This window comes from Lucilia cuprina, chromosome 4, assembly GCF_022045245.1.
Source record: "Lucilia cuprina isolate Lc7/37 chromosome 4, ASM2204524v1, whole genome shotgun sequence".
Taxonomy (NCBI): Eukaryota; Metazoa; Arthropoda; class Insecta; order Diptera; family Calliphoridae; genus Lucilia; species Lucilia cuprina.
This window is the reverse complement of record NC_060952.1, coordinates 79,227,631-79,252,532: the sequence shown is the minus strand read 5'-3', so window position 1 is coordinate 79,252,532 and position 24,902 is coordinate 79,227,631. Positions and strand designations below refer to the sequence as shown.

General features: G+C 28.7%; 1 protein-coding gene across 1 annotated transcript in view; it reads right to left on the bottom strand.

Moving 5' to 3' along the window:
• Window positions 1–8,293: 8,293 nt before the first annotated feature.
• Window positions 8,294–24,902, bottom strand: part of LOC111690942 (mucin-5AC) — a 40,009-nt gene continuing 23,400 nt past the window's right edge. Inside the window, exons 3-6 of the mRNA XM_046950317.1 lie at window positions 17,285–17,519; window positions 16,160–16,989; window positions 11,594–11,699; window positions 8,294–8,506 (exon numbers count right to left, since the gene is read on the bottom strand). Coding sequence (XP_046806273.1) covers window positions 8,346–8,506; window positions 11,594–11,699; window positions 16,160–16,989; window positions 17,285–17,519 — 1,332 coding nt within the window. The 3' untranslated portion in view covers window positions 8,294–8,345. The remainder of the gene's footprint in view (window positions 8,507–11,593; window positions 11,700–16,159; window positions 16,990–17,284; window positions 17,520–24,902) is intronic.

Here is a 24,902-nt window from a genome sequence, read left to right as displayed (position 1 = left end):
ATTCTGAGCTGATAGGTATATATAGAACCAATATTTCATCAGCACAAACCCAATATACCCTTCCCACTAAAGAGGTGTGGGGTTTACAAATTTGCAAAAATATTGTTTTTATACAAGGGTACCTTTTTAAAAATCATTTAAATGCAAAGTACTTTTTGTTAGTTATAAAAAAATGGGTAATTTCGTGGCAAGTGACCCAACTGAAAAAATAGATTTTAATGAAATTTGTTCCAAGGTTACACTGAAAAAAATCCATACCTAATATATACGAAAAACGTCGTACATTGTACGGATCGTTCGTTGTTTCGCACCAGGAAATTCTTTCGTAATATATATGAAATTGTACGATATATTTTAGTATAATGCAAAATAATCTTGGAAAAATTAATTTACGTAAATTGATAAAAGTGAATTTTGAATAAATATGGTAAAATTTACCAAATATTAGTTTATGCAAACATTTTTGATTTAAAATGTTTTTTCTAATTTTATTTCCAAATTATTTTCACACGAATTTTTAATATCGTGAATAATATTACACTTTTTCTTTACTTTTATAAAAATTTTGTATTTCGCTAAAATCTAAGAAAAAAATATTACGGAAGGTTTTCGTACTTTCGTAAAAATAGAAAAGGGTTTTATTAAATAATATTTCGTATTATACACGAAATTTTTGTAATTATTACAAAAATGGAAGTTACGAAATTTTTTTTTTTATAAAGTTGAACATGGATTACTTTCAGTGTAGGAAAAATAGGTAAAAAATTACACAATTCTGAATAAATTCCTGATGAACAAAATATCTGTCTTTGACCTTTTCTTAGTTCGGCAGTTTTCGGCCTATAGATCTAAACTTGTGTATCTGGCCTAATATCCAATAGTGCTCATTTTGCAGCAAAATGAGTTGGGTCACTTGACACGAAATATAAAATTATTTGGGAAGAAGTGGTGAAGTAAATATAACATAAGTGAAGTGAAGTAAATATAACGTTACTAAAGATTACACACTTACATTCCCTACAATCAGCAATGATGGACATTAAAAATAGCAAAACTAAAAATGTTAATTTAATAATTTTTGTTATCTTTCTTTATTGTTTTCTTATCTTATAATTAAATTATAGATATAGTATTTTTTAAATTAATTAGCATGTTCTTATATTTCTAAACGTTATCTAAATATTTATGTTATTAGAGCTCAAATTTTTAAATAGTATCATTATATTTAATTTTTTTATTAAAAGTATAGCACATACAAATTATTTACATCAAAGTTTTTCTTTAGTATTGAGAAAAAACAATAACAATAACGATAACTTAAGTTTACTTATAGAACACAGTTCAATCGAAAATACACAAACACTTTTATAAAAATTATTTCTCAATTTTTTGAAAATAAAATCCGATAATTTTAACATGTCATGGCCGACCAAATTATACCCCAGCAAAAATTTTCATTACCTAGTAATCTAGAAAGGAATATTGGATTCACGTGGAAACTAATTACTTTTGGGGTGAATAACTAATTATTTTTGTTCGACGAGGTTCAAATAATATGTACCTACCTTAAACAAATTAATAAATGGTTACTAATTTGATTACAAAAACTTTGCGAAATAACTAGTTACAAATAAACCTTCAAATATGTTATGTGATAGCTAATTATTTTGGCCGACTTTGTATGCAGAAAACAAAAAATAAAAAAATTCCTCTGCCGGGATTTGAACCCAGCCATTCAGTTGTTTTCTATGTTTCTCACTCCAGCCGCTTACTTGATGCTCCATTAACATGTTGGTTTTTGTAATTTCGAGAACGGCTATTTATAAAAATATATAAATGAATGTCATTTTGAAAAAAAACAAGTAAGAGTGTTATATTCGGCAATGCCGAATCTTTTATACCCACCATCAAATCACTGTTATATAAATGAACTTTGATATTTTGAATATTTTATTATTATATATCGATATTAATGAGAACATCAGGGTAATAATTGAAAGAGGTCCATTAATGGGGGTTTTACTATTGACAGTGCTAATTTTTATAGCGAGTAGGGGTATTTATACATACATATATGGACCAATTCTCATTAAAGTCTGTAGGAAGATTTCAGTTCCTTATTTGTTTAAAATTTCATCGATCTACTTGTATTTTGAAGCCACTAAGGAGCATTAAAGTCATAAAATTTGGTAGTGAGATTTTAAATCAAAATTGTTTTATGTCGAGTTGCATTGCGGTATTCGTATTTTTCGCGTCATTTCTGGGGCGGAATTTATATGGGGGACTGATCCTCATAAAAATTGATAGAGTGATTTCGGTTCCTATAAAAGAGATAGAGATATTAGCTTACACGAAACTAGTTTATGTTGAATTTCATAAATCTACTGAGCCAGTACTGAGCTTTAAAGTCATTTCCTGAAGGGGCCTTATATGAGGGTAGCGTCAATTATAGACCGATCTCCGTAAAATTTTGTAGAACAATCTTAGTTCCTACAGGTCAGCTTTATATCGAATTTCATCGCTTTACTCGTTTTTTAGCCCATTGTTTTACTCGTTTTTTTATGGGGACATTATATGGGGACATTAAAGGTCAATTAAGGCTCGATCCACATAAAATTAGGTTAAGAGTTTTTGACTGGCAAGAAACTTAATTAAGTCGAAAGAAACTTAGTTAAGGGTCTTAAAGTATTTTCTGATAGGGACCTTATGTTAGGGTTATGGTCAATTAAGGCCTGTTCCACATTAAATTTGGTAAAGAGATTTTGGCTTGTGAAAAACTTCTGTGAAATTTCATCGCTATACTCGTATTTTTAAGGCAGTAATGAGCGTCAAAGTAGTTTTATGGAGGCGACCTTATATGGGGGGTAGGGTCAATTATAGACCGATCCACATAAAATTTGATGGAAAGATTTTGGTTCCTAAGATACATACTTATGTCAAATTTCTTCGCTATATTAGTATTTTTACGCCCATAATTAACATTAAAGTCGTTTTCTAAAGGGGGCCTTATATGGGGGGAAGGGTCAGTTGTGAACCGATCCACATAAAATTTGGTAAATTTTGACTTGTATAAATCTTACTTCTGTGTAATTTCATTGCTATAGTCCGATTTTTAAGCCAGTAATGAGCATTAAAAAAATTTATGGGGGGACTTCTTATGGGGGGTAGGGTCAACTATGGACCGATCCACATAAAATTTGGTAGAGAGATATTGTCTAGTATAAAACTTATTTCTGGGAAATTTGGTAAAGAGATTTTGGCTAGTATAAACTTACTTCTGTTAAATTTCATCGCTTTAGTCTTATTTTTAAGCAAGTAATGAGCGTTATAGTAATTTTATGGAGGGTCTTTATATGAGGGGTAGGGTCAATTATGGACCTATCCACATACAATTTCATAAAGATTTTTGGCTGGTAAGATACTTCCTTATATCAAATTTCATCGCTATATTCGTTTGTTTAAGCCAGTAATGAGTGTTAAAGTCATTTTCTGAAGGGGACGTTATATGGGGGGTAGGGTCAATTATGGACCGATATACATAAAATTTGGTTTTGAGATATTGGCTTGTATAAAACTTATGTGTGTCGAATTTCATCGCTATATTCCCATTTTTAAGCCAGTAATGAGCGTTAAAGTCATTTTCTGATGGGGACCTTATATGGGGGGTAGGGTCAATTATGGACCGATCCACATAAAATTTCATAGAGAGGTTTTGGCTAGTAAAAAACTTACTTATGACAAATTTCATCGCTATACTTGTATTTTTAAGCGAGTAATGAGCGTTAAAGTCATTTTCTGAAGGGGACGTTATATGGGGGGTAGGGTCAATTATGGACCGATATACATAAAATTTGGTTCAGAAATATTGACTTGCGTGAAAGTTATGTGTGTCGAATTTCATCGCTATATTCTCATTTTAAGCCAGTAATCAGCTATTTAGTGATTTTCTAAATGGGACCTTATATGGGGGGTAGGGCCAATTATGGTCCTATGTCCGCCATAATTCAGAAATATTTTTCAGACATCAAAAAACTGACCTGTGCGAAATTTTGTGGTATTTGCATCATAAACAACGAATTTGTGAATATTTGAAGCTATTTATACAATATTCCGGAGGGTACAGTTGTATGGGGGCTATGTGAAATCGTTGACCGATTTTGCCCATTTTCAATACCAAACATTTCTGATCAATAAAATATATTTTGGGAAAATTTCATCTCAATATCTCTTATTTTGTGGACGCTATCGTGCCAACAACAGACAGACGGACAGACGGACAGACGGACGGACATGGCTAGATCGTCTTAGAATCTTACGAGGTCCCAGAATATATATACTTTATGGGGTCTTAGAGCAATATTTCGATGTGTTACACACGGAATGACAAAATCAATATACCCCCCATCTTTTTTGATGGTGGGTATAACAAAATCAATATACCCCCCATCTTTTTTGATGGTGGGTATAAAAATAAACAGTATCCAGCAGAGCTCGAACCACGAACCTCCTGTTTGTTAAATGAACGACCTAGACAATAGAGCCATAACAAATCCAAATTGTTTTGTTCTTTACTAGTAATAACCTTTTCAGCTAAATGAAATAATGTGAATGATAATGAACACTCATTACCAAGTAATATATGAAATAACTACTGGCTATTAACAAAAATTTTAAATTTTTTGCTGGGACCTTACACCAGCGAGCAATGGGGCATATATGTGGGTAAGGATAAATATCCCTATAACTGTTAGGTAAAGGAATTAACGAACTTTATGTAGAATTTAATATTGTTTCTGAAGGGGAGTTTGTATGGGGGCTAGGATGGACAGAAAGACATAGCTAAATCTACTAAGAAAGTGATTCTGAGCCGGTTGGTTTATTTTTTGGTCAATTTTTTTTGGATGTTATGAACATCAGTGCAAACGCATAATACCCTCTCCACTATAGTGCTATAATTAATATTTACGAAATGTATAGTCTGAAAGTTCAAGGTTAGATATTAAGTAATTGACAAAAAACCCAGCAATTCTAATATTTACTTACACAATAAGTCATTATTTTAAAACGGTGATGTCATTAAAGGCAAATACTTACCACAATTGCTAACAAGTAATTAGAAAAATTAGGAAGTGTAAGTCGCATGAATAACTGCTTCAATAGCTTCACAGGCATTTGGCCTAATGAATCAGAAAATGTATATATAACACATTATTAATAAAACCTTACTAGATTACCTCTATATAAACCATATAATTGTCATTGAAAAGTATGTTGTTTGGTAAGTAATTACTATTGAAAATCATAACCTAGTTTTTGCTGAGAATCTGTTTCTTTTTCGTGCTAAGACCAGGTTATTATGAAAATGGAAAAAATGTCTTCCTTATTTCCTATCTTTGCGATTGTATTCATTGAAGGGTAACTCAAGCCGACTTACATGTCTGTAAAACCAAGTTTAAAATATCACAAACCTGGTCTTGGAATCCACTGCACAACTATTTTTCACTAGAATGTTATAGGTTATAAAAGTTACCCAGCAAAAACTCGGTAATGGGTAGTACTTTCCTAACCACTTACTTTTCAATGACTACTACTTCCCGTCTGCATTACTTAAAAGTACTTTAGTAATGACTTTCTTCTAATCTGATATAGAAGTACTTTATTTTCGGCTTTGTAATTTTGTTGGCACATTTTATTTAATTGCGTGTTAGAAATTGTGTTTCACAAAAAAGAAAACAAAATTTGTTTTGTATGTGAATACCATTATTTGACGCGCAATAAAATAGCTAACCATTGGTGCAGTGAGTAGAACATTTGACTGACAAACCGAAGTCCCTGGTTCGTATTCTAGCTGGCTCTTTTTATTATTAAAAATAAAACAACTTACTCAACAACTGTTTTGTAAGACAAATTGCAAGTACTTCTTTAACTCCCAATTTGTAAGCGAGCGTAGAAGTACTTGCCTCCAATGACATCACCGTGTTAAAATAATGACTCAAATTGCTAATAAAGAAGTAGTGCAAAGAGGTTTTATTAGCTTTTTAACTCATTACTTTTCAATGTAAGTTTTTCCTGGGTAATTAACATTAGCAATGCATTTACTTATTTAAATGAAAAAAAAAAAAAAATATTTAAATAAGTAATAAGTGTGTTAAAAATTTTTTTCTTGTGTAAATAACTAAGAATTTTACTGATCAACATTGTTTTATATAGAAAAAAGAATTAATTCCTTTTACATAAAACTGTTTTTTTTTTCTATTAAGAAGTGTTCATTATATGTTTTGTTTCTTATGAAACATAATAATTAATTTGCAATCATTTCTATTATTTAGAATTTATTTTTATTGGTTATTTTGATTTTGTTCAGAGGAAAAGCAAATATTTAACTATTCATTGTTTTATTAATGTTACATGGAATAAATTTTGGTTTTTGTTTGAAGAAACTATCTAATGAATATTAAAAGATTTTTACAGACATTTATTATTAAACGCTACATATTTACACTACTAGAATAAAATTAGTTACTTTTAAAAAACTTGTATTTACATGTAAACTTAAAATGGAAGATGTATGTGATATGAAATTAAATTTGTAATTAAAGAAAATTTTTTGTAAAATATTTGCAAATAAACACGATTACCTAATATTTGTTAGAAAAAATTTTGTTTATTGTTAGCAAGGTTAGGCTACATAAACCAACCGATCGACATAACTTTCAATTATAAGGTTAACCTAATCTACTTCAGAAATTATTATAAAACTATAGATCAAATTTCATTTATCTAGAACATTCATTACATTTACAAAAATATCAAATATCTGCCAGTCTATATATCTGTGTGCGCATGCTACATTAGTAGTTTTGATAACATTTGCTGATATTTGAGCGAAAAAGAAGTAGAACTCACTCTATGGAAGTACTGAAAAAGACATTAAGAATTGATGACTTTAAAACAGGCTTGTCATGTGAGGGATATGCTTTTTATTCGATTCCATATTCACAATATCTGAAGTCATTCTCATTAGCTTTTAAGCATTTGTTAAAGTATTAATATATAACTTAATTGCGGATATTTATCGTTGTCTTTATATATCCCGTCTTTCAGAATATTATATTGTTTGTATTACAACACAGATGATAAGTATCATTAAATATTAAACTTTATTAAATTTCGAGTGAAAGTGTCAATTAATATTTTCTGTTTCTATTAATATTCTCACAAAATATTTATTTTTAAAAATAAAATACTTTGACTCAATTTTGAAACCGCTTTTTCAATTCAGCCAAATTAGGAGTAATTTTCTGCAGGGGATCTTATATGCGGTAGGGTCAATTATGAACCGATACACAAAGATTTTTTTGTATAGAACTTATTTGTGTCGAATTGTTCAAATATATTCTTAAGTATACAAATTTTTATGTCAATTTTCATCGCTGTACTGAATCCTCCTTGTCAAATTTCATCGATATACTTTTTAATCAGTAATAATAGTAAATATCATTTTTCGAAGGGGAAGTTATGTATATAGATAAGTACTTGAACTGATCTTTATAGAATTTAATAAAAAGCGCGGACAATATTTCCAAAACAAAGCAAAACCTTACATATAACGATTTTTGTGGAAAACAAAAGACAGACCGACGGACGGACGGACCCTAATATGTATACATATGAATCTAGAAAATAATACTTATACGACAAAAAGAGAAAAAAATCGTTAGAAAAGAACCGTATGATATACGTCTGATGTTATAAATTTATGGGGAAACATCTGCGTTTTTTGTTTTTCATTACGCGATCCTGCGTCCTTTCAAAAGGTATTTAAAGTTTTAAAAAGTACATTTTTAAACAAATATTTTTAAATGCTTTTACTAATCAAATAATGTCAAATTTGGTGTCAAGCTAACAAGAAGAGTTGAGAAATATTTTGTATAATCTATGTAGAATGCTTACTTACAAAATTTATTGAATAATTAACTATATTTATTTACTGTTTAAATGTAACTTTTTTATTTAATTTTTTCTTAATCGATTTTAGAACTTATTACAAACTAGCAATTTAATTGTATTAGATTTATATGTACATTATCATTTATATTTTCTTTTTCTATTATATTTAGAATAAATTAAAACCATTAAATAAATATATAAATTAAATATTTTGTTTTTGTTTTTAAATCATGGCAGTCTCATTCTTTAATATTTTATATTATTTTCATGTGACATTATTAATTTATTATTTTATTTAATAATTTATTAATATTTATTTTTCCATAAAAAAGCTTATATAAAACTTAACGTAAATAAGTATAATTATTTTGTATAATATTTTTGTTTTTATTATTTTAGCCCCCACTATAACGTTTAATTAAATATTGTGTATAGATTATTGTATTTTTCCACATACTATTATTGTAGATAAATAATGACAAATTAAATATTAATAATTTATACGGAATAAGTATATTTAAAGCGGCCGATGTAATGGCGGATGCTGAGTATTCTCCTGTAATTATAAAAGAAAAATAAAACGAAATTGTATTAAACATTTAATTAAATTAATGTTATAAATAAAGGCTTGTAAAATAAATTATTAAATAAATATAAACATACATATATCATATTGTAAAAAGAAGGAATATTACATGTTCATTTAGGAACATGTCATAATATGTTAACCTTATTTTAATATTTTTATAATTTTATAAAATTGAGGCTTATTAAGTTTTGGTAATATAAAATTGCATTTTCTCATGTTAATATATCGAACATGTGGATTCAAATTAATTAAAAATTGATACATTGAAACATTACGAAAACAATTTTATAATTTCGTAATATTTACGAAAATTTCGTTTTTAATACGTAATATTATTTAAGCAAACTCTTTAAATGTAAGGGTTTAAAATGCTAAAAATTTACTTAGACAATAACGGGGACGACATCGGAAGTAAGTGCTTATCACATTCGTTTAGAAATAGGGAGTAAGTTAAGTACTTAAAACGTTTGCCAACAATTAGAAATTAAAGTATATAGTACGTCTACTATTCGCTTTCATAAAAATTACATAATTTACTACGATTAATGCTAGACTCCTTGTAATTATGCTGTACTCCTTGTTAGTAATGTAAACGGTAATTAGTAGTCATTAAACAGTAAGTTATTGAGTAAGTACATATGGAATAATCTTTATATAAGTTTATAGAAAGTTTTTTTTAGAAAATTTCTTTTTCCTATATCCTTATTTCTGAGCAGACATAGCTAGAACATCTTAAGGTCTTAAGAGGACCTAGAATTTCTATTCTTTATGAGATCTAGGAGCAACTTTTCAATGTGTTACGCACAGAATGAAAAAATCAATATACTTCCCTTTGATCTTGGGTATAAAAGCATCGGCTCATAACAATCAAGAGTGTTATATTCAGCTGAGCTCTTTTGAAATAACAAAATATTAATTTTTTTAAACAGAATATCTTATGTGAATTTTCATCGCTGTACTGGTAATTTTCTGAATTTTATTTATCAAAATAGGTCAATTATTAACCTATCTTCATAACTTGTTGACTGATTCATATCTGTTCATATTGAACTTGTTAACATTAAATATCACATCTGTACACACATTTTCATGACAGTAATTAGTGTCAATGTAATTTTCTAAAATGGGCATACATACATGAGGAGTTGGGTGAATTACTAACACATTTTGCATGAAATTCGGTAGCGAATTTTATAACTGTATTTCATAATTCATGATTTAAGGCTGTAATGATCGTTTAAATAATTTTCTGAAGGGGACCTTATATAGGGTAGGGTCAATTATGGACTGATCCTCAAAAAATTTAGTACAAAGATTGAATTTCATCGTTATACTCGTGCTTTTACAGCAGTTATGCTCATTAAAGCTGTTTTTTTGAGGCCCACTTGTATGGGGGCTATCCGAAAAAGTTGAACGATATCGTCCTTTTTTAATACCAAACAAACCTTAGCAATAGGGAATATTTATGCGAAATTGTAACTGTCTAGCTCCTCCCGTGTGGTCCCCATCGTGATTTAAACAGACAGACGGACGGACATGGCTAGATAGTCTTAGAATTTAATAAGGACCCAGAACATATATACTTTTATGGGTCTATGACCAATATTTCGATGTGTTACAAACGGAATAACAAAATCTATATAATCCCCATCTTTTTTGATTGTAGGTATAAAAATGTTTATTAATTTCATAAACAATTACTTTAACCTTCATAACTAAACTTTACTCTATACCTTTCAGAAAATCACTATAGTAGAAATTTCATAAGGATCAGTCAATATTAAACTCTAACCCCCATAAATTATACTTCTGGATTAAAAGTTCAAAAATAATGATGAAAGGTGGTTTTATTAAAAAAAAATGTATTACATTTTTATAAGGATCTGTTTACAATTTAACCTATGAGCAAATCGTAACTAGACCTTATAACATCTTGGTGGCTTTTTTTAAGATTCAGCATAACCATATAATTATACCACTCCTACTAGTTGAACATTTATATAGTCATATGCTTAATTGCAGAACATTTAAGAGTCAGCATTATTATTTGTCATTTTAAAGTTATTGTGAGGTGACATCAATAAGAGGTGCAAATATTTATTTCATCAATTTTATTTGCGATTTTCAATTACATTTTTTATTATTTTTAATTTAAATTGCGTTTTTCTCCTTCATAATACTTACATACATATTATGTATGTGTGTACAATATGCATACATTAAATAAAATTGACTTTTTATTTTGCAAATTAATTTAAACTCAATTTAATTTGTATATTGTATGTGCATTTTTTGTATACAAGCTAAAAGTAAAACTTTTAAAATAATGAACAAAAATAAAACAAAGTAATAGTGCTGTAGGTGACTTTGATGATTCTTATCATTCAATCATCAAAATTTTGTTATATTTCGAATTTAATATATATGAAAATTATAAGGACTTGGATTGAACTACATGCTTCCCAACACCCATTTCCAGAAGTAAGCCCTTTTATGAAGATATATCTATACATGTAAGTATTTAAGAACTTTAGTGTCAAGTTTCGAAAATAATTTTGTATGAGCACAGGGTGAATGAATGCGATTTTATTACAAGCTCAAAATACCGGCTATAGTGAGGCAGGTTTTAAAAATACAAATACTTTATATGTATTTTCAAACATACCCTACAGTTTGCAAAGTAACAATTGGTACCTTGGAAAAATACAAATATTATTATGTCACTTTGATAGCTTTAAGATTTCGCGTGACACCTTTCTGACGAAATGTAATGCTTAAAGTGTCCTTTTGCAGTTAATGAAAACGCAAAATTAAATGGAAACGTATCATGTGTAAGGTGCCAATCACCCACTCTTAATGTCATGCCCATCTTAAATTCACCAGTGAATAACATTTCCAGAAGTTGTTTGAGAATTGACTAGTCGTAGTTAATAGTGGCTATTGATAACGCCGTTGTCAAACTAGTTCGTCGTACTGTAGTGTACATACAAATACAAGGACTTTATATGAATATACATATACAGAAAGAAATACATTTACATTTAGTATACTCACCATTTAGTACATGTAGTATGACCGTACGCGGTTCGCTGTTGGAAGGACTGCATGTGTAATTTCCAGAATCTTGTTTTTGTACTGACGGTATAATTAATGAAGCAGTCTGTAATTGAAAAAAAAAGAATATACATTTAAATGTTACGTCAATATTTATCTTTCAATGAGAGGGTATACAATATATATACATTTTTAATTCTTAGCCATATATGTCACAGGACAACAAAATTTTTAACCCAGATACCAATATCAATTTTTTTTAAAGTATACAAATTATAATCTATCCATCACATAAGATATCGTGTCACAGAATTAATAAAACTCAGTTTTGGGTATATTTGAGACACTATTAAAGTGCGAAGATACCGTTATTTTGAAAATTTTTTATGTCACCTCCAATCGACAGACCAGTTTTTGCACTTTAATACCATTTCAACTATAACTAAAAACGGTGCAATTTTCAACATAATATGATATCTTGTAAGCCTAATAGAACCGATAAATTCTAAGGTCAAACCCATATTCAGCATGCAGTTCTTTAGAAAAATAAATGTTGGTCAATCTATTCTGATTTGTTTTAAATTCTGTTGGCCTGTGTATATATAGCCTAAAGAACGTTCCAGAATATGCTGAAAGTTTAACTCTGCTCTTGTAATAATATATGTATGTAAATCAAATTGCCTCTTTTTTTAAAAACCACAAATTTGCCCTATACTCTCTTCATTTAGGGGATGTCAAATTTTCAACACAAGTTTAAAACTGTTATACCGACCATCAAAAAGGATGAGGGTATATTGATTTTGTCATCCAATGCGTTAATGATTAACATTTTGCTCATAGTTCCCATAAAGTATGTATATTTTTGGCGCTGGTGATATTCTATGATGATATAGACATGTCCATTATTGATCTGATAATGTTTGCATTCAAATTGACCATAATCGGTGATTTCACAAATCCTCATTCAAACGTGCCCCCGTAATATTGTGAATAAAAGTTTAAACAGCCACAAGTTCGTTGATTTTATAGCAATTGCAACCAAATTCTCATATATTAGTTTTTTACTCCAAAATTTCGAGTTGTGGTGGATATAGGGCCACAATTGACCCTAGCCGCCTTAAAAAAATCCCATCAAAAATGATTAGAATGGTCACTTCACATGGACAGGTTTTATAGAAACCGAAATCTGTTTATTAAATTTTGAAAGTATCGGTTTTTAATTGAAACTAACCAAAAAATCTCCTGCAAAATTTTGTGATGAAAGCTTCACAATTGACCGAATATCCATATAAAATTTTTTAACGCTTATTAGTGGCTTAATTAAACCGCGATGAAATTCAACATAAAAATGTTTTGAATGTGTCAAGATCTCTCTATGAAATTTTTGATGATTAGTAGTCCATAATTGACTCCATTCACCGTATAAGGCTTAAAGATACGAGTTTTGTGATCAAATTCAACATGAGAAAATTTGTATGATCAAAAACCTCATCAGTTACTTAAACAAATTTCTTAAGCAATGAAATTCAAAACAAATAAGTTCTGTATGAATCAAAATGACTTAAACGCTCATTATTGGCTCCTTCAGAAAATTACTTAAACATCATGTCTTCTTAATTAAATATACAAGTACAACGATTGGTGTATCATCACCATAACGTCCTCTTAACTGTTTCTTAAAGCACAATTTGTATGACATTTTACCCTTTCGTTTTCTTTTAATAAGTAAACAATTAACGTTTAATTAAATCTTTAATTGATCCAATCAAAATTTCTAATAGAATTTTAAATTTTTTTCCTAATAGTAGATTACAAAATCACTTTTATTTTCACCTTTAAATAGGTTGTCGCATTAAGTTAAATGAAATTGTTGATGTTCTAGTTTTATTTGTTATGAGAAAAAAACTCTTTTTAAATTCACTTAAGTAGTTCAACATGACATTCCTTTTATTTTTTATTTTAACACAAACATTTTGCAATTTCTACTTTCAGTAGATGTTTTTTTTCCAAACTTTTTGACATTGTTGATAGAGGGAAAGTAAACTAAACGAAACCTCAAAACGAAACGTAATTTAATTTAATGACATATGTAAATATTCATGATAAAAATTAGAGAAAAAATAAATACTTTATGTACTAAAATCCATGAAAGTTAAATTTAACAAAATAGAGAGTTTATAAAATTATATATGACTTTTCAGCAAGATGTGTTATTTAATAATTTACAAATGTTTATGTACTACATATTTCGTGGTTAGTGACCTAACATGAGTATTTTGTGGCAAGAATTATTGGATGGACACAAATTTTTAGCTGTACAGGTCAATAACTGCCAGAGTTAGAAAAATTTTTTTCATACAGAGTTTTTTAAAATGAATATTACTTTTCAGATATTGGTTCTAGCAAAAATTATCCAAATTAGTTTATATACAACCATTCAATAGTACTATGCTTGTTTTTAATTTCATCCAAATCGATTATTTAGTTAGGTCACTTGACACGAAATTGTCCATATCTAAAATTGTCCTGGACTGATTTATTAACTCTACAGCTTGAACACCAAAATTGAAAATTTGATAGGAGGTTGGCCCATAAAGTATATATATTTTGGATCCCTATAGGTAGCGGAGTTGATTAATCTATGTCCATCTGTCTGTCTCTCTGTCCGTCTGTGTGTTTGTGGAAATCAGTTTTTAGAGGAACCAGATATCGGCGAGATCCGAATCTTCAATAATTCTGTTAGACATTCTTTCGAGAACATCGCTATTTAAAATCAGCAAAATCGGAGATATGAGCAAAAATCCGAGACAGCCTCTGAAAATTTCATCAAAAATTAAGATTTTTTTTCACGCTCAGATAGAAATTGCAAAAAACAAAATACATAATCATACGGTAAATTTTGTTATTGTACTCTTGTTTATAAAAACAAGGCAGAGCGAGAGCAGCAGAGCAAGATTAGCAGAGCGAGAGCAGCACCAGTGTGTTATTATTGGCTAGAACCATGAAATTAATTATTGTGGAGCCTGGCATAAGTAAGAAGCCATAAAAGGGAATTTATTAGTACTTTTTCGTTTTTTAAAAGGTACTTTTTGAATTTTCTATAATATTGAACATAGAAATTACGTATGTAGAGTCTGAATTAAGCGAGAACCCACAAAAGAAAGTACTTTTTGAATATTCTATAATATTCTATATTCTATAAGCAAGTATGTAGATTCGGAATTAGATGAGAACCAATAAAAAAGAAATTTTTGGTACTTTATCGTCTTTCAAAAAGTAGTTTTTGAGTTTTCAATAATAATGAACATAGAAACATGAAATTAAGTGTATATAGTCCGGATTAGTCGAGAACACGTCAATGGGGTTTTTTGGTACTTTTTCGATCTACAAAAGGTACTTTTTGAATTTTCTACAATATTTAACCTAGAAACATAAAATTAAGTATGTAGAACCCAAATTAAGTCAGAACACATAAAAGGGGACTTTTTGGTACTTCTTCGTTATACAAAAGGTACTTTTTGAATTTTCTATAATATTGAACCGAGAAACATGAAATTTAGCATGTAGGTCCTTGACTATTTAATAACCCAGAAAAAGGGACTTTTTGGTACTTTTTCGTTCTACAACAGGTACTTTTTAAATTTTCTTTAATATTAAACATAGAAACATGAGATTAAGTATGTAGAGTCCGGATTAGGTCAGAACGCATAAAAGGGGACTTTGTGGTACTTTTTGAATTTTCTATAATATTGAATCTAGAAATATGAAATTTAGCATGTAGGGCCTTAACTAGATAAGAACCTAGAAAAAGGCACTTTTCGGTACTTTTTCATTCTACAAAAGGTACTTTATGAATTTTTTTAATGTTGAACTTAGAAACACGAAATTTTTTGCAATTGGTATTTTTTGATTCTTTGTAATAAAATTCATACTAACTGTTTTTTAACACATCGTGGTGAAGGGTATATAAGATTCGGCACAGCCGAATGTAGAACTCTTACTTGTTTTTTTATAAAATCTTCTGTCCATAATAGACCGGTACCAAGAACTATTTTTGGTACATTTTTGTTGTTCAACTGGTACCGTTGGATTTTTGATATGGGTGATACTTTTAAATTAACTAACTAAGAAATATTGAACTTATTAACATGAAGTTGGTTAATTTAATTTAAATCGTGTAATAAGCAATCTTAATCTACCTTAAATCTGCAATTTGATTAATTAAAATTCATGTGGGGTGTCACCAAAGGCCGATGTTATTAGAATAATCAGTGTACTTCGTGAGATAAATGCAGATACTGTCAACATAAAATTGGACTAATAGGATAAGCTACTTCCTATCAGAAATTTTTTCTGAGAATTTTTTCATTCAACTAAAAATGGTTTGTGCATAAAAATATACCAATGTAAAGGACATTGAACGTTAAAAATTATTTAAATAATTCTGTGAATTAATACAAAACGTTATGCAAACATATGAAAAATATTATAGCATAAAAATTAACAACAATAATGAAGGAAAAAAATATAAAAAAATATAATGGAAAAAAATGGAAAATCAATTACCGTAATCTGCTTAACATCAGTAAATGTCATCAATGATGACAACATCATGTAGCCCCTTCCTGCTGCTATTGCCTCAGCTGCTTCAAACGCTGTTGCCGATGGATTTGTTTTATAGTCAACCTCATCATCATCGTCGACAACATTACCGTCATTATCGTCAGTATCATCATCAAAAGATAATGTTGTTGTAGTTACTGGCATTGCTGACGGCAATGTAGTTGTTGTTGTTGATGTTGTTGCCGCCACCATCGATTCTGTCTCTGATGGTGTTGCTTTAGTTTTTGTTACTGTAGTATTATTTGTTGTTGCTGCTGCCGATGTATGAGTTTGTTGTGTTTTTAGTGTAGTTGATATTGATGTGGCTTCAGGTTGTATTAAATTGGGGTAGTTATTGTATGTTGATTCTGACACCAATTCTAAAAGATTACCATCATTTAATGACTGCTGTGGTGTTATTGATGTAAATACATGCATTGCAGAAGTTTCACTTCCGTTTAGCATTGATGAACTAGTCGAGGATAATGTTGATGATGATGACGATAATGATGGCACTGAAGTTGAAGTGGTCGTTGTCGGTGCCGCAGTAGTAGTTGTAGTGGTGGTAGTAGACGTGGTAGTAGTTGTTGTTGTCGTTGTTTCCGGCGGCAATTCAATGCGTTCAATTTCTGTATGCCATCCTTTACGGTTATGTAAATATATTTGTTTCTGATTATAAAACCAATTAATGAATAATGGCGGCTCTAAAGCTTGACTAATTATGCACAACAGTTTCACTTGACTTCCGGCCTTAACATGCCGTGTGGGTGCACCGATTAATTCCGTTTTCGGTTCTGTTTGTAATAATGAAAATGACAAAAAAGAATATAAAGGAAATTAAAATAAAATTTGTTAAAGCCATATTGCGGTTAACAACAGATGATAATTTGTGGATAAATAAATTATGTCATATGTAGTACATACAAGCATTATTTTATATATACATATTTACATACATGTATAAAGTAATTATGTAAGTGTTATTTTTTTACATCTTAATTGTTTTTCCTTTTTTTAACTTTACTTTCCGTTAATTTACAATTATAGTGCCATATAATATACATATTTAATATATTTTCTTTTACTTACCCACAACATGAAGATAAATTATAGCGCTTGCCTTTGGCTCGGTAGACACTTGGCATTCATATATGCCTGCATCTTTTAATTGTACATATTTTATTTGTAATGACCATCTTTCTGGATTGGTAGTAAAAATGGATTGAAATCTCTGATCGGCTATAAATGTTGTTTGATCGACTGTTAATATATGACCATCACGTACACGTAACCATGAAATGGGTTTTTTAACTAATTGCTTAACCTGTAATTATAATTATGGGAAAAAAATATTTATTATCAATAATTCACATAATAAATAGTAAATATATTAGGGTTAAAACATCTTTAAAATGTGAAGAGTTTTAAAAAATGTTACAAATTTTACTGAGTTTTCAGTGGAATAATCTTAGCTTGAAAGAGGGATAAGCCGCAGCTCTCATTCTGGACTTTTCTTTGAAGGTCATTTAATGAGACTAGTTTCTATTGAAAACATTTAGATTTGCATTAAAAATTTTGTAACGTGTTTAAAGAACTTCTCGAAGAAATTTTTCAAGGTTGAGGAAAATGTATTTATACTCTATATAGAATGGTTTTTTAGTTAAAATTTTAAAAAAATTTTTAAAATTTATATTCTTAGTTATTTAAAACGCGATCAATATAAAGACATTAACTTTTGGAGATACTGAATATTATGTAAACTTTATAACATTAACTTTTGGTAGTTTTATGGTAATTACTGATATTTTTATGTTGTTTGTCAGCAAGAGTTTTGTAGTTTTAGGGAGGCCTATGTCAAATATGAAAGCTCTTTTTTAATAGCCTCACTACCATCACTGATGAAGCTCTTTTTTAATAGCCTCCACTACCATCACTGATGATAACACTGAGAAATATTCATATATATTCTGTATAAAACACGCTTACGAAGCAAGGAAATTCAATAAAATTCACCCAAAATATTCACTTTTATCCTAGGCAGTTTCTTATTGAAAATCAGCAAGATCGGCATACTAAAATTTTATGTATACATAAATTTTGTATACAGAAATATGACCGTTGTATTTGTTTTGATCGGTTCACAATTGGTCATGGCTTCCATAGAAGGTCACCTCCTGAAAATCACTTAAAAACGTATAACTCACTATAAACGCCTACAACAAAATTTGCCACAAATATTACCTTTATATACAAAAATGGTTTTGTAAAATTTTTTTCCCGATCGGTCCACAATTGGTCAAAGCTTCCCTACAAGGTCACTCCCGAAAATCGGTTAAATGTACATAAGTCATTATTGACTTAAATTTATAGAAAATTTGCCACAATTTAAGTAATTTTACAAAATAATGTATGTTTAAGTGATTCCGGAAGTGGCAGCTATGACTACGATATTTGCATACCCAAAATGTTGTGTTAATACCGATATATTTGTTGGGTTGACTACGCGATAGTTAGTCTTTAGTATATATACCATAGAACACTATAGTGGGGAGGTTATTATGTGTCTCCGCTGAGGTTTGTAACACCCAAAAATATTGGTCCTAAACCCACCTTAATGTATACCAATCGGCTTAAAATAACTTTCTTAGTCGATTTAGCAATGTTTATCCAATGTTCATCAATATCCATGTAAAGCTTGTGTGTACGCTACAGATCGCAATTTTAAGAAAATTAGCTTTTCCTTTAACCCAAGGACAACAAAGAAATTGGTTAAAATCGGACCATTATTATGCCTAGCCGTAACCCCGAAAAGGGCTTTTGGGCTCATAGTTTTAATAAATATTGCAGTATATCTACAAAAATCAGTTTTATAGAAGTTTAAATGATACTGTCAATTTTTGTTATGATCCGGCTTCGTTTAACTCTAGCCTCCATAGAAACTAACCTTCATTACTTGAGGGTTAAAATTGACTTATAAACACAAACATTACGATTAAATTCAACATAAATAACTTTAAAGAAGACCTAAATCCCTCTACTAAGGTTTGTTTGGATAGGTTAATATTTAGCCTTACCCTTATATGAGCTCTGTATAAATTTTATTTTTTTCTACAAGAGAGAGAATTAAGGTTGAAACAATATAAATGCTTAATTATTTAATTAACAATCCACATATTAACATACTCACAGGTTTACGTCGGTCAGGTCCATTATACATGTGTACTTGTAATTTTTTTCATATATACAAATTATATAAAACTATTACACCTTCCGACACTTAAAATTAGACAAGAACCGGATGACATACGTCAGAAACTATAAACTAAATGGAGAAAAACTGCTTTGTTAGTTTTTCATTTCGTGATCCTGTGACCTCTTTAAAGTACTTCAATGTTTTAAGAAGTACATTTTTCAAAAAATATTTTAAAATACTTCTACTGATCAAACAATGCCAAATTTGATGTTAAGCTAACAAAAAGAGCTTTAAAATATTTTGTATTATTTTTAGTTTATTCTGGCAGGTTCAAAAGATGTATAAAAAATATCTTTCAATTTTTAAGAATAAGAATTTTAAAAGATATTTTTGACAGATTTTCACAAAGGTATAGAATAAAATTAATACAAAATATTTGGCGAATCTTCTTGTTGGCTTGACACCAAATTTGACATTGTTTGGTGAGTAAAAGTATTTTAAAATATTTTTTCAAAAATGTTCTTTTTAAAACTTTGAAGTTCCTTTTGAAGTTACGAAGTGAAAAATTATAAATGCAAATTTTTATACCCTTAACCTCGTGAGAAGGGTAAATATGTAATTTCTATAATATAATTTTCTGACCCTATAAAGTATATATATTCTGGATCCTTATAGATAGCGGAGTCGATTAAGCCATGTCCGTATGTCTGTCTGTCTGTTGAAATCAATTTTCTAAAGACTCCAGATATCTTCGAGATCCAAATCTTCAACAATTCTATCAGACATGCTTTCGAGAAGTTTCCTATTGAAAATCAGCAAAATCGGTCCATAAATAACTGAGATATGGGTAAAAATCTGAGACTACCTCTAAAAATTTCCTCAACAAATTATTAATAAAAGCATAAAAACAATAACAAGGAGATAAAGCAGTAATATGTTGGTAATATAGCTCATATTTGTTTGAAGGTGGTAATACAGTTTAACGGTGGTAGTACAGTACAACGGTTAATATTTCTTTCTGCTACATTTTATATTTGTTTGTGTGTATGTTATGTGTGACATGTGTGCAGAGATACAAGATAAATAAAAACTGTATTACATACTTGGTGAAGGGTATATAAGATTCGGCACAGACGAATATAGAAATTTGACTTGTTTTCATTAAATTTATAGCATCAGACGTATATCATACGGTTGTCTAACGATTTTTTTCTCTTTTTGTTTTCGGTGTTATAACATAAGTTTTAAAAATATAATTAAATTGCCTTATATGTAATATTGTATTTAAACCAGAATCTATGCGCTTTATGCCAATAGATTTAGCGCTTTAATTTAGCAACAATATCAAGTTAATGTCAATTAGTTGTTTAGGAAGTGACTCTTTCTCTATTGGACGTTTTAGAAACGACAACATTTTTTATGTTTTTACTACCATTATTGCTATTATTTAACTAGCAGTTTCCTTCGTCCAAGCTACTTTTTCCTTTATATATGTAACAGAATTTTGTTCATTTTTTTTGTGTTTAAAAACATTGCATCACATTGACCTAAATACTTATTCCAAAAAAAGGAGGAAAGAAGTACATGAATTTCCATTACAGCAAGAGAAAGTAGACGGCAATATGCAAAATTATGGTTGCTTGATAAAATAAGGAAAAAATTGTTTATACAAAAAAGAAAAAAACAATAACAACGAAACTAACAAATAATAGCATCATCATCTTTCTTCGTTGGTAAAAGGATGTGATGGAGAAAAGTTTGTTGTTATATTTGTTGTTTTGGGTAAAATGCATTTTTATGGCAGATTTATTTATTAAAGTTTCATTTCCTTTTATCAAAACTCTTACCCTTTTTCCTCACTTCTACTGTGTGTATGTATATTCTTTGAGCAATGTTGTTTTTGGGTAAAAATGTATGTGGTTTTTTGCTTGAAGGAAAAAACTCTGTGGTATGTGGTATAACATATAAATAGAGAAATACATACTTAAAAATATTTTCTAAAATATTAAGAAAAGGAATTTAGATTAATAATATTGCCACGAATTCCTAGTTGTTCTCTTTTAAATTTGTTTTTATTTTAATTCTAAATTCTATGTGGAAGAATTCTTGTTAAAAACAAAAAACCAATCACTGTCTACATTGATGTTATATTTCCTTCCTAGACAGAGAAAGTAGACAAAAGTTTCAATTGTTTTTCATTTTTTTTTTTTAACTCCTTTAAATAATTTTCAATATGAAGTGTTATTTAAAATTGTTATACCCTATAATATGAAATTCATTGTCTCCGAAAGTAAAAATTTCAAGTGATACGATCCATTTTAACTCGTAATAAAGTAATAATTTAAAAGGTTATTTTAAAAAACTTCACACAAAAGTTTCTTAAGCACAAGCCCAGAAAAAATTCCCTACAATCTAAATATTCTGAAAAAAAATTCGAAAAATATTAAACAAAATGTTGCCATGTTCCGGAAATCACTTTAGTATCCAAAAATATATTATAGAGTGTAACACAGAACTTCTTATTTCATCCAAGTTCCATCCACTTATAAAAAATATTTTAAATTTATTAAGAAGACTGAAAACCTCGACATGCAGCTACAGCAGAGTATAGATAAAAGGTATTGAAACTATGTGGTAAATTGATTTTACATACTTCTGATTGTTTTTCTACAAATCACTTGCCAAATTGATGTACATATGTGTATTTGCCAATAGACAAGTATTTGCAAAGAAATACTTCTAAAGGAATTTAAATTAATATTATTATTATAAAGTATAAGTGGTTTTTCTTTATGAGTTTTTTCTGCATTTAAAGAAAATATTTTTTGAAGAATATTTATTATATCCTATATGTACGTATTTATAAATAATAAGGAGGACATAAAGCAAAAGTTAAATTTTTTAGAAAATATGTTTTATCTGACGAAATGTAAAAATATTCTATATAATTTTTAGTTTTGTTTATATGGATTTTTATGTATTTGTTTTATGTACATTTGTATATATGTGCATTAGGGTGCCCCGCGCACCACGTTTTTGTAGGAATACCTTTCAATGTTATAAAAAATCCTTTTTTAAAAGGCCTCGGTTCCCCATCAGCGATTGATTAAAATAAAAAGGTTTTTGAGATCAATTTTCTTAAATTTGCAACAAATTTTTAAAAATATTGTATTTAATAGCTGGAAGGGAACTAAAGACTCTTTCAAAAAATATTTTTTTTAATACTCAGTACATTAATACAAATATTATTAAACCTCATTTCCCATCCAAAAATTTGCAGACAACTTTTTATTTTAAATATTATAGTAAGATCAAAATTTTCAATTGCTGGTATTTCCTTATTCCTTTAACAAAAAAATATTTTTTCTCCTGCTCACTACATTAATATAAATTTTATATTATAAATCAATTAAGAGTTATTCTTACAATTGTTATGAGAAATACGAAAAAAAAAATACAAATATCTACCTTATATGTACATGTATTCTTCTGTAAATTGTATTACCGTGAATTTTCTTTTTACGCTAATATCAAATATTTTCCTACAATTCCAATTTATGTTAGTTCATTAGCAAATAAATACTTGAGTGTTTTTATCTTTTTGAAATCAGTTGACAAATTTTTGCTAAATTATGTTTTTACTAAAGATAATAAAATATGTATAAAGCTTGCTGAACAACTACGTACAAAACACGAACAATTCAATTTATGTTTGTTCAAATGGCTTTTGTATTTTACTGACTGACATAATCGGATAAAAGTCGTTTCTAAAATTACTAATAAATATTTTTTACATAAGTTTTAAAAAATATCGAGGTTTTTAAAAAATTAGCTTTTTTATTTGTAAAAATTAAAATAGTTGTAAAACAAATAAGAATATTGATGAGATTAATCTTAAATACTCTCCACCTGTTACATTTATATTATTTTTTTTAATTGATGAAATATTAGTAAAAATAAGTTTTCTCATGTGTTTTTTAATAGAAAACACCAAGATTTAAAAAAGCTGTAATCCCTTACATATGTAAGATTTACATTACAAACAGCATTTTTTGTTATACTTATTTTTATAGCTCCGTAAAATATGCTTTAGTGATATTTACTAAAAAATATAAGGAAAATCAAATATATTGTGGTACGTTAATTGTTTATACTAAAGTTATTTAACTAAATAACTTTACCCAGTTATATACGGTAAAAGTGGTTTCCGGGAAGAGATCTAATATCGGAGCTATGACCATTTATGAAGCGGTCGTAAAATATTATTACAGTAACATTTCTGTATATAAAAGCTATATTTCGTATATTTGCTAAAAAGTAATGTGTTTTTAAGTGATGTTTACAAGTGTCAAATTTTGTAAGGATATCTTTTCGGAGTTTTTTTATACCGTCCACCACCCTCGGTAATGACAGAGTTTGTCCGTCTGTCTGTCCATCCGTCTGTCTGTTTGTCTGTCCGTCTGTCTGCCTAAAACATGCTCACGATAAAACAAAGCAATAAAGTTTGGAATTGAAGATCAGTTTGTCACATGCTATATCTGCCATGGATTATGTTTGTGGAAAACCATAATAATTAATCCAAAATTATCCCTAGCTTATTCTGCATATATTAATCATTATACTGATTTTTTCCTGATCGGTACATAATTTTTCTTAGCTCCCATGTAAGGTTCACTTCTAAAATCACTTAACATTATATAATTCATTATTAAAAGGGGTTTTACATTACAATACTTTGTATTAATATCAGAGTTTCATCGTCTTTAATACAAAATAAAATTTGATGTCAAAATGTATTGAATAATTTTCGTTCTTGTATTATGAAACCTATTTTTGGGTTTATTTTCAATTTCAAATTGATTATGAAGAAAATTCTGGTGAAAAATAAAAGAAACTCAATTTACAAATTAAAATCCAAAAGAAAATTACAAATAAATTGTGTATTTCGTAAAGAAATAGATTTTAAAAATTTTCTGAAAGCTCAATACATTTCAAACTACAAAATGTTTTAGTTTTTCAGACTACAATACATTTTTAAATAATACTTTGTATTAATACAAAATCAGATAATGCAAAGTGCCTTTAAATGGTAATTTCTGTATTAATTAGGGTTTTTAAGATTCGGCGCAGCCAATTATATCACTCTAACTTGTTTTAATTTTGATTCATAACATTACCCGATGTAAACTAATTATGATCATTTCCAATACCAAACAACTATGGAATATAAATAAAATTTTGGGAAAACTTGGTTAAATGATATTGCTTCGTTTTAACGTAAGCATGCTTTACACAGACAGAAGAACATATATAAATCGACTCAGAATTTTTATAACACTTTGATCCAATAAATATTTCTCAATGATGCAAAAAGCATTTGAGCATAACCAAACCATTATTATTAGTATTATTTAAAAAACAAGTAGGAAAGTATAGTCGGGCATGGCCGACCATATGATACCCTACACCATGAGTATATTTTTACAATTTTTACTTTTATAAAATTTTTATTTT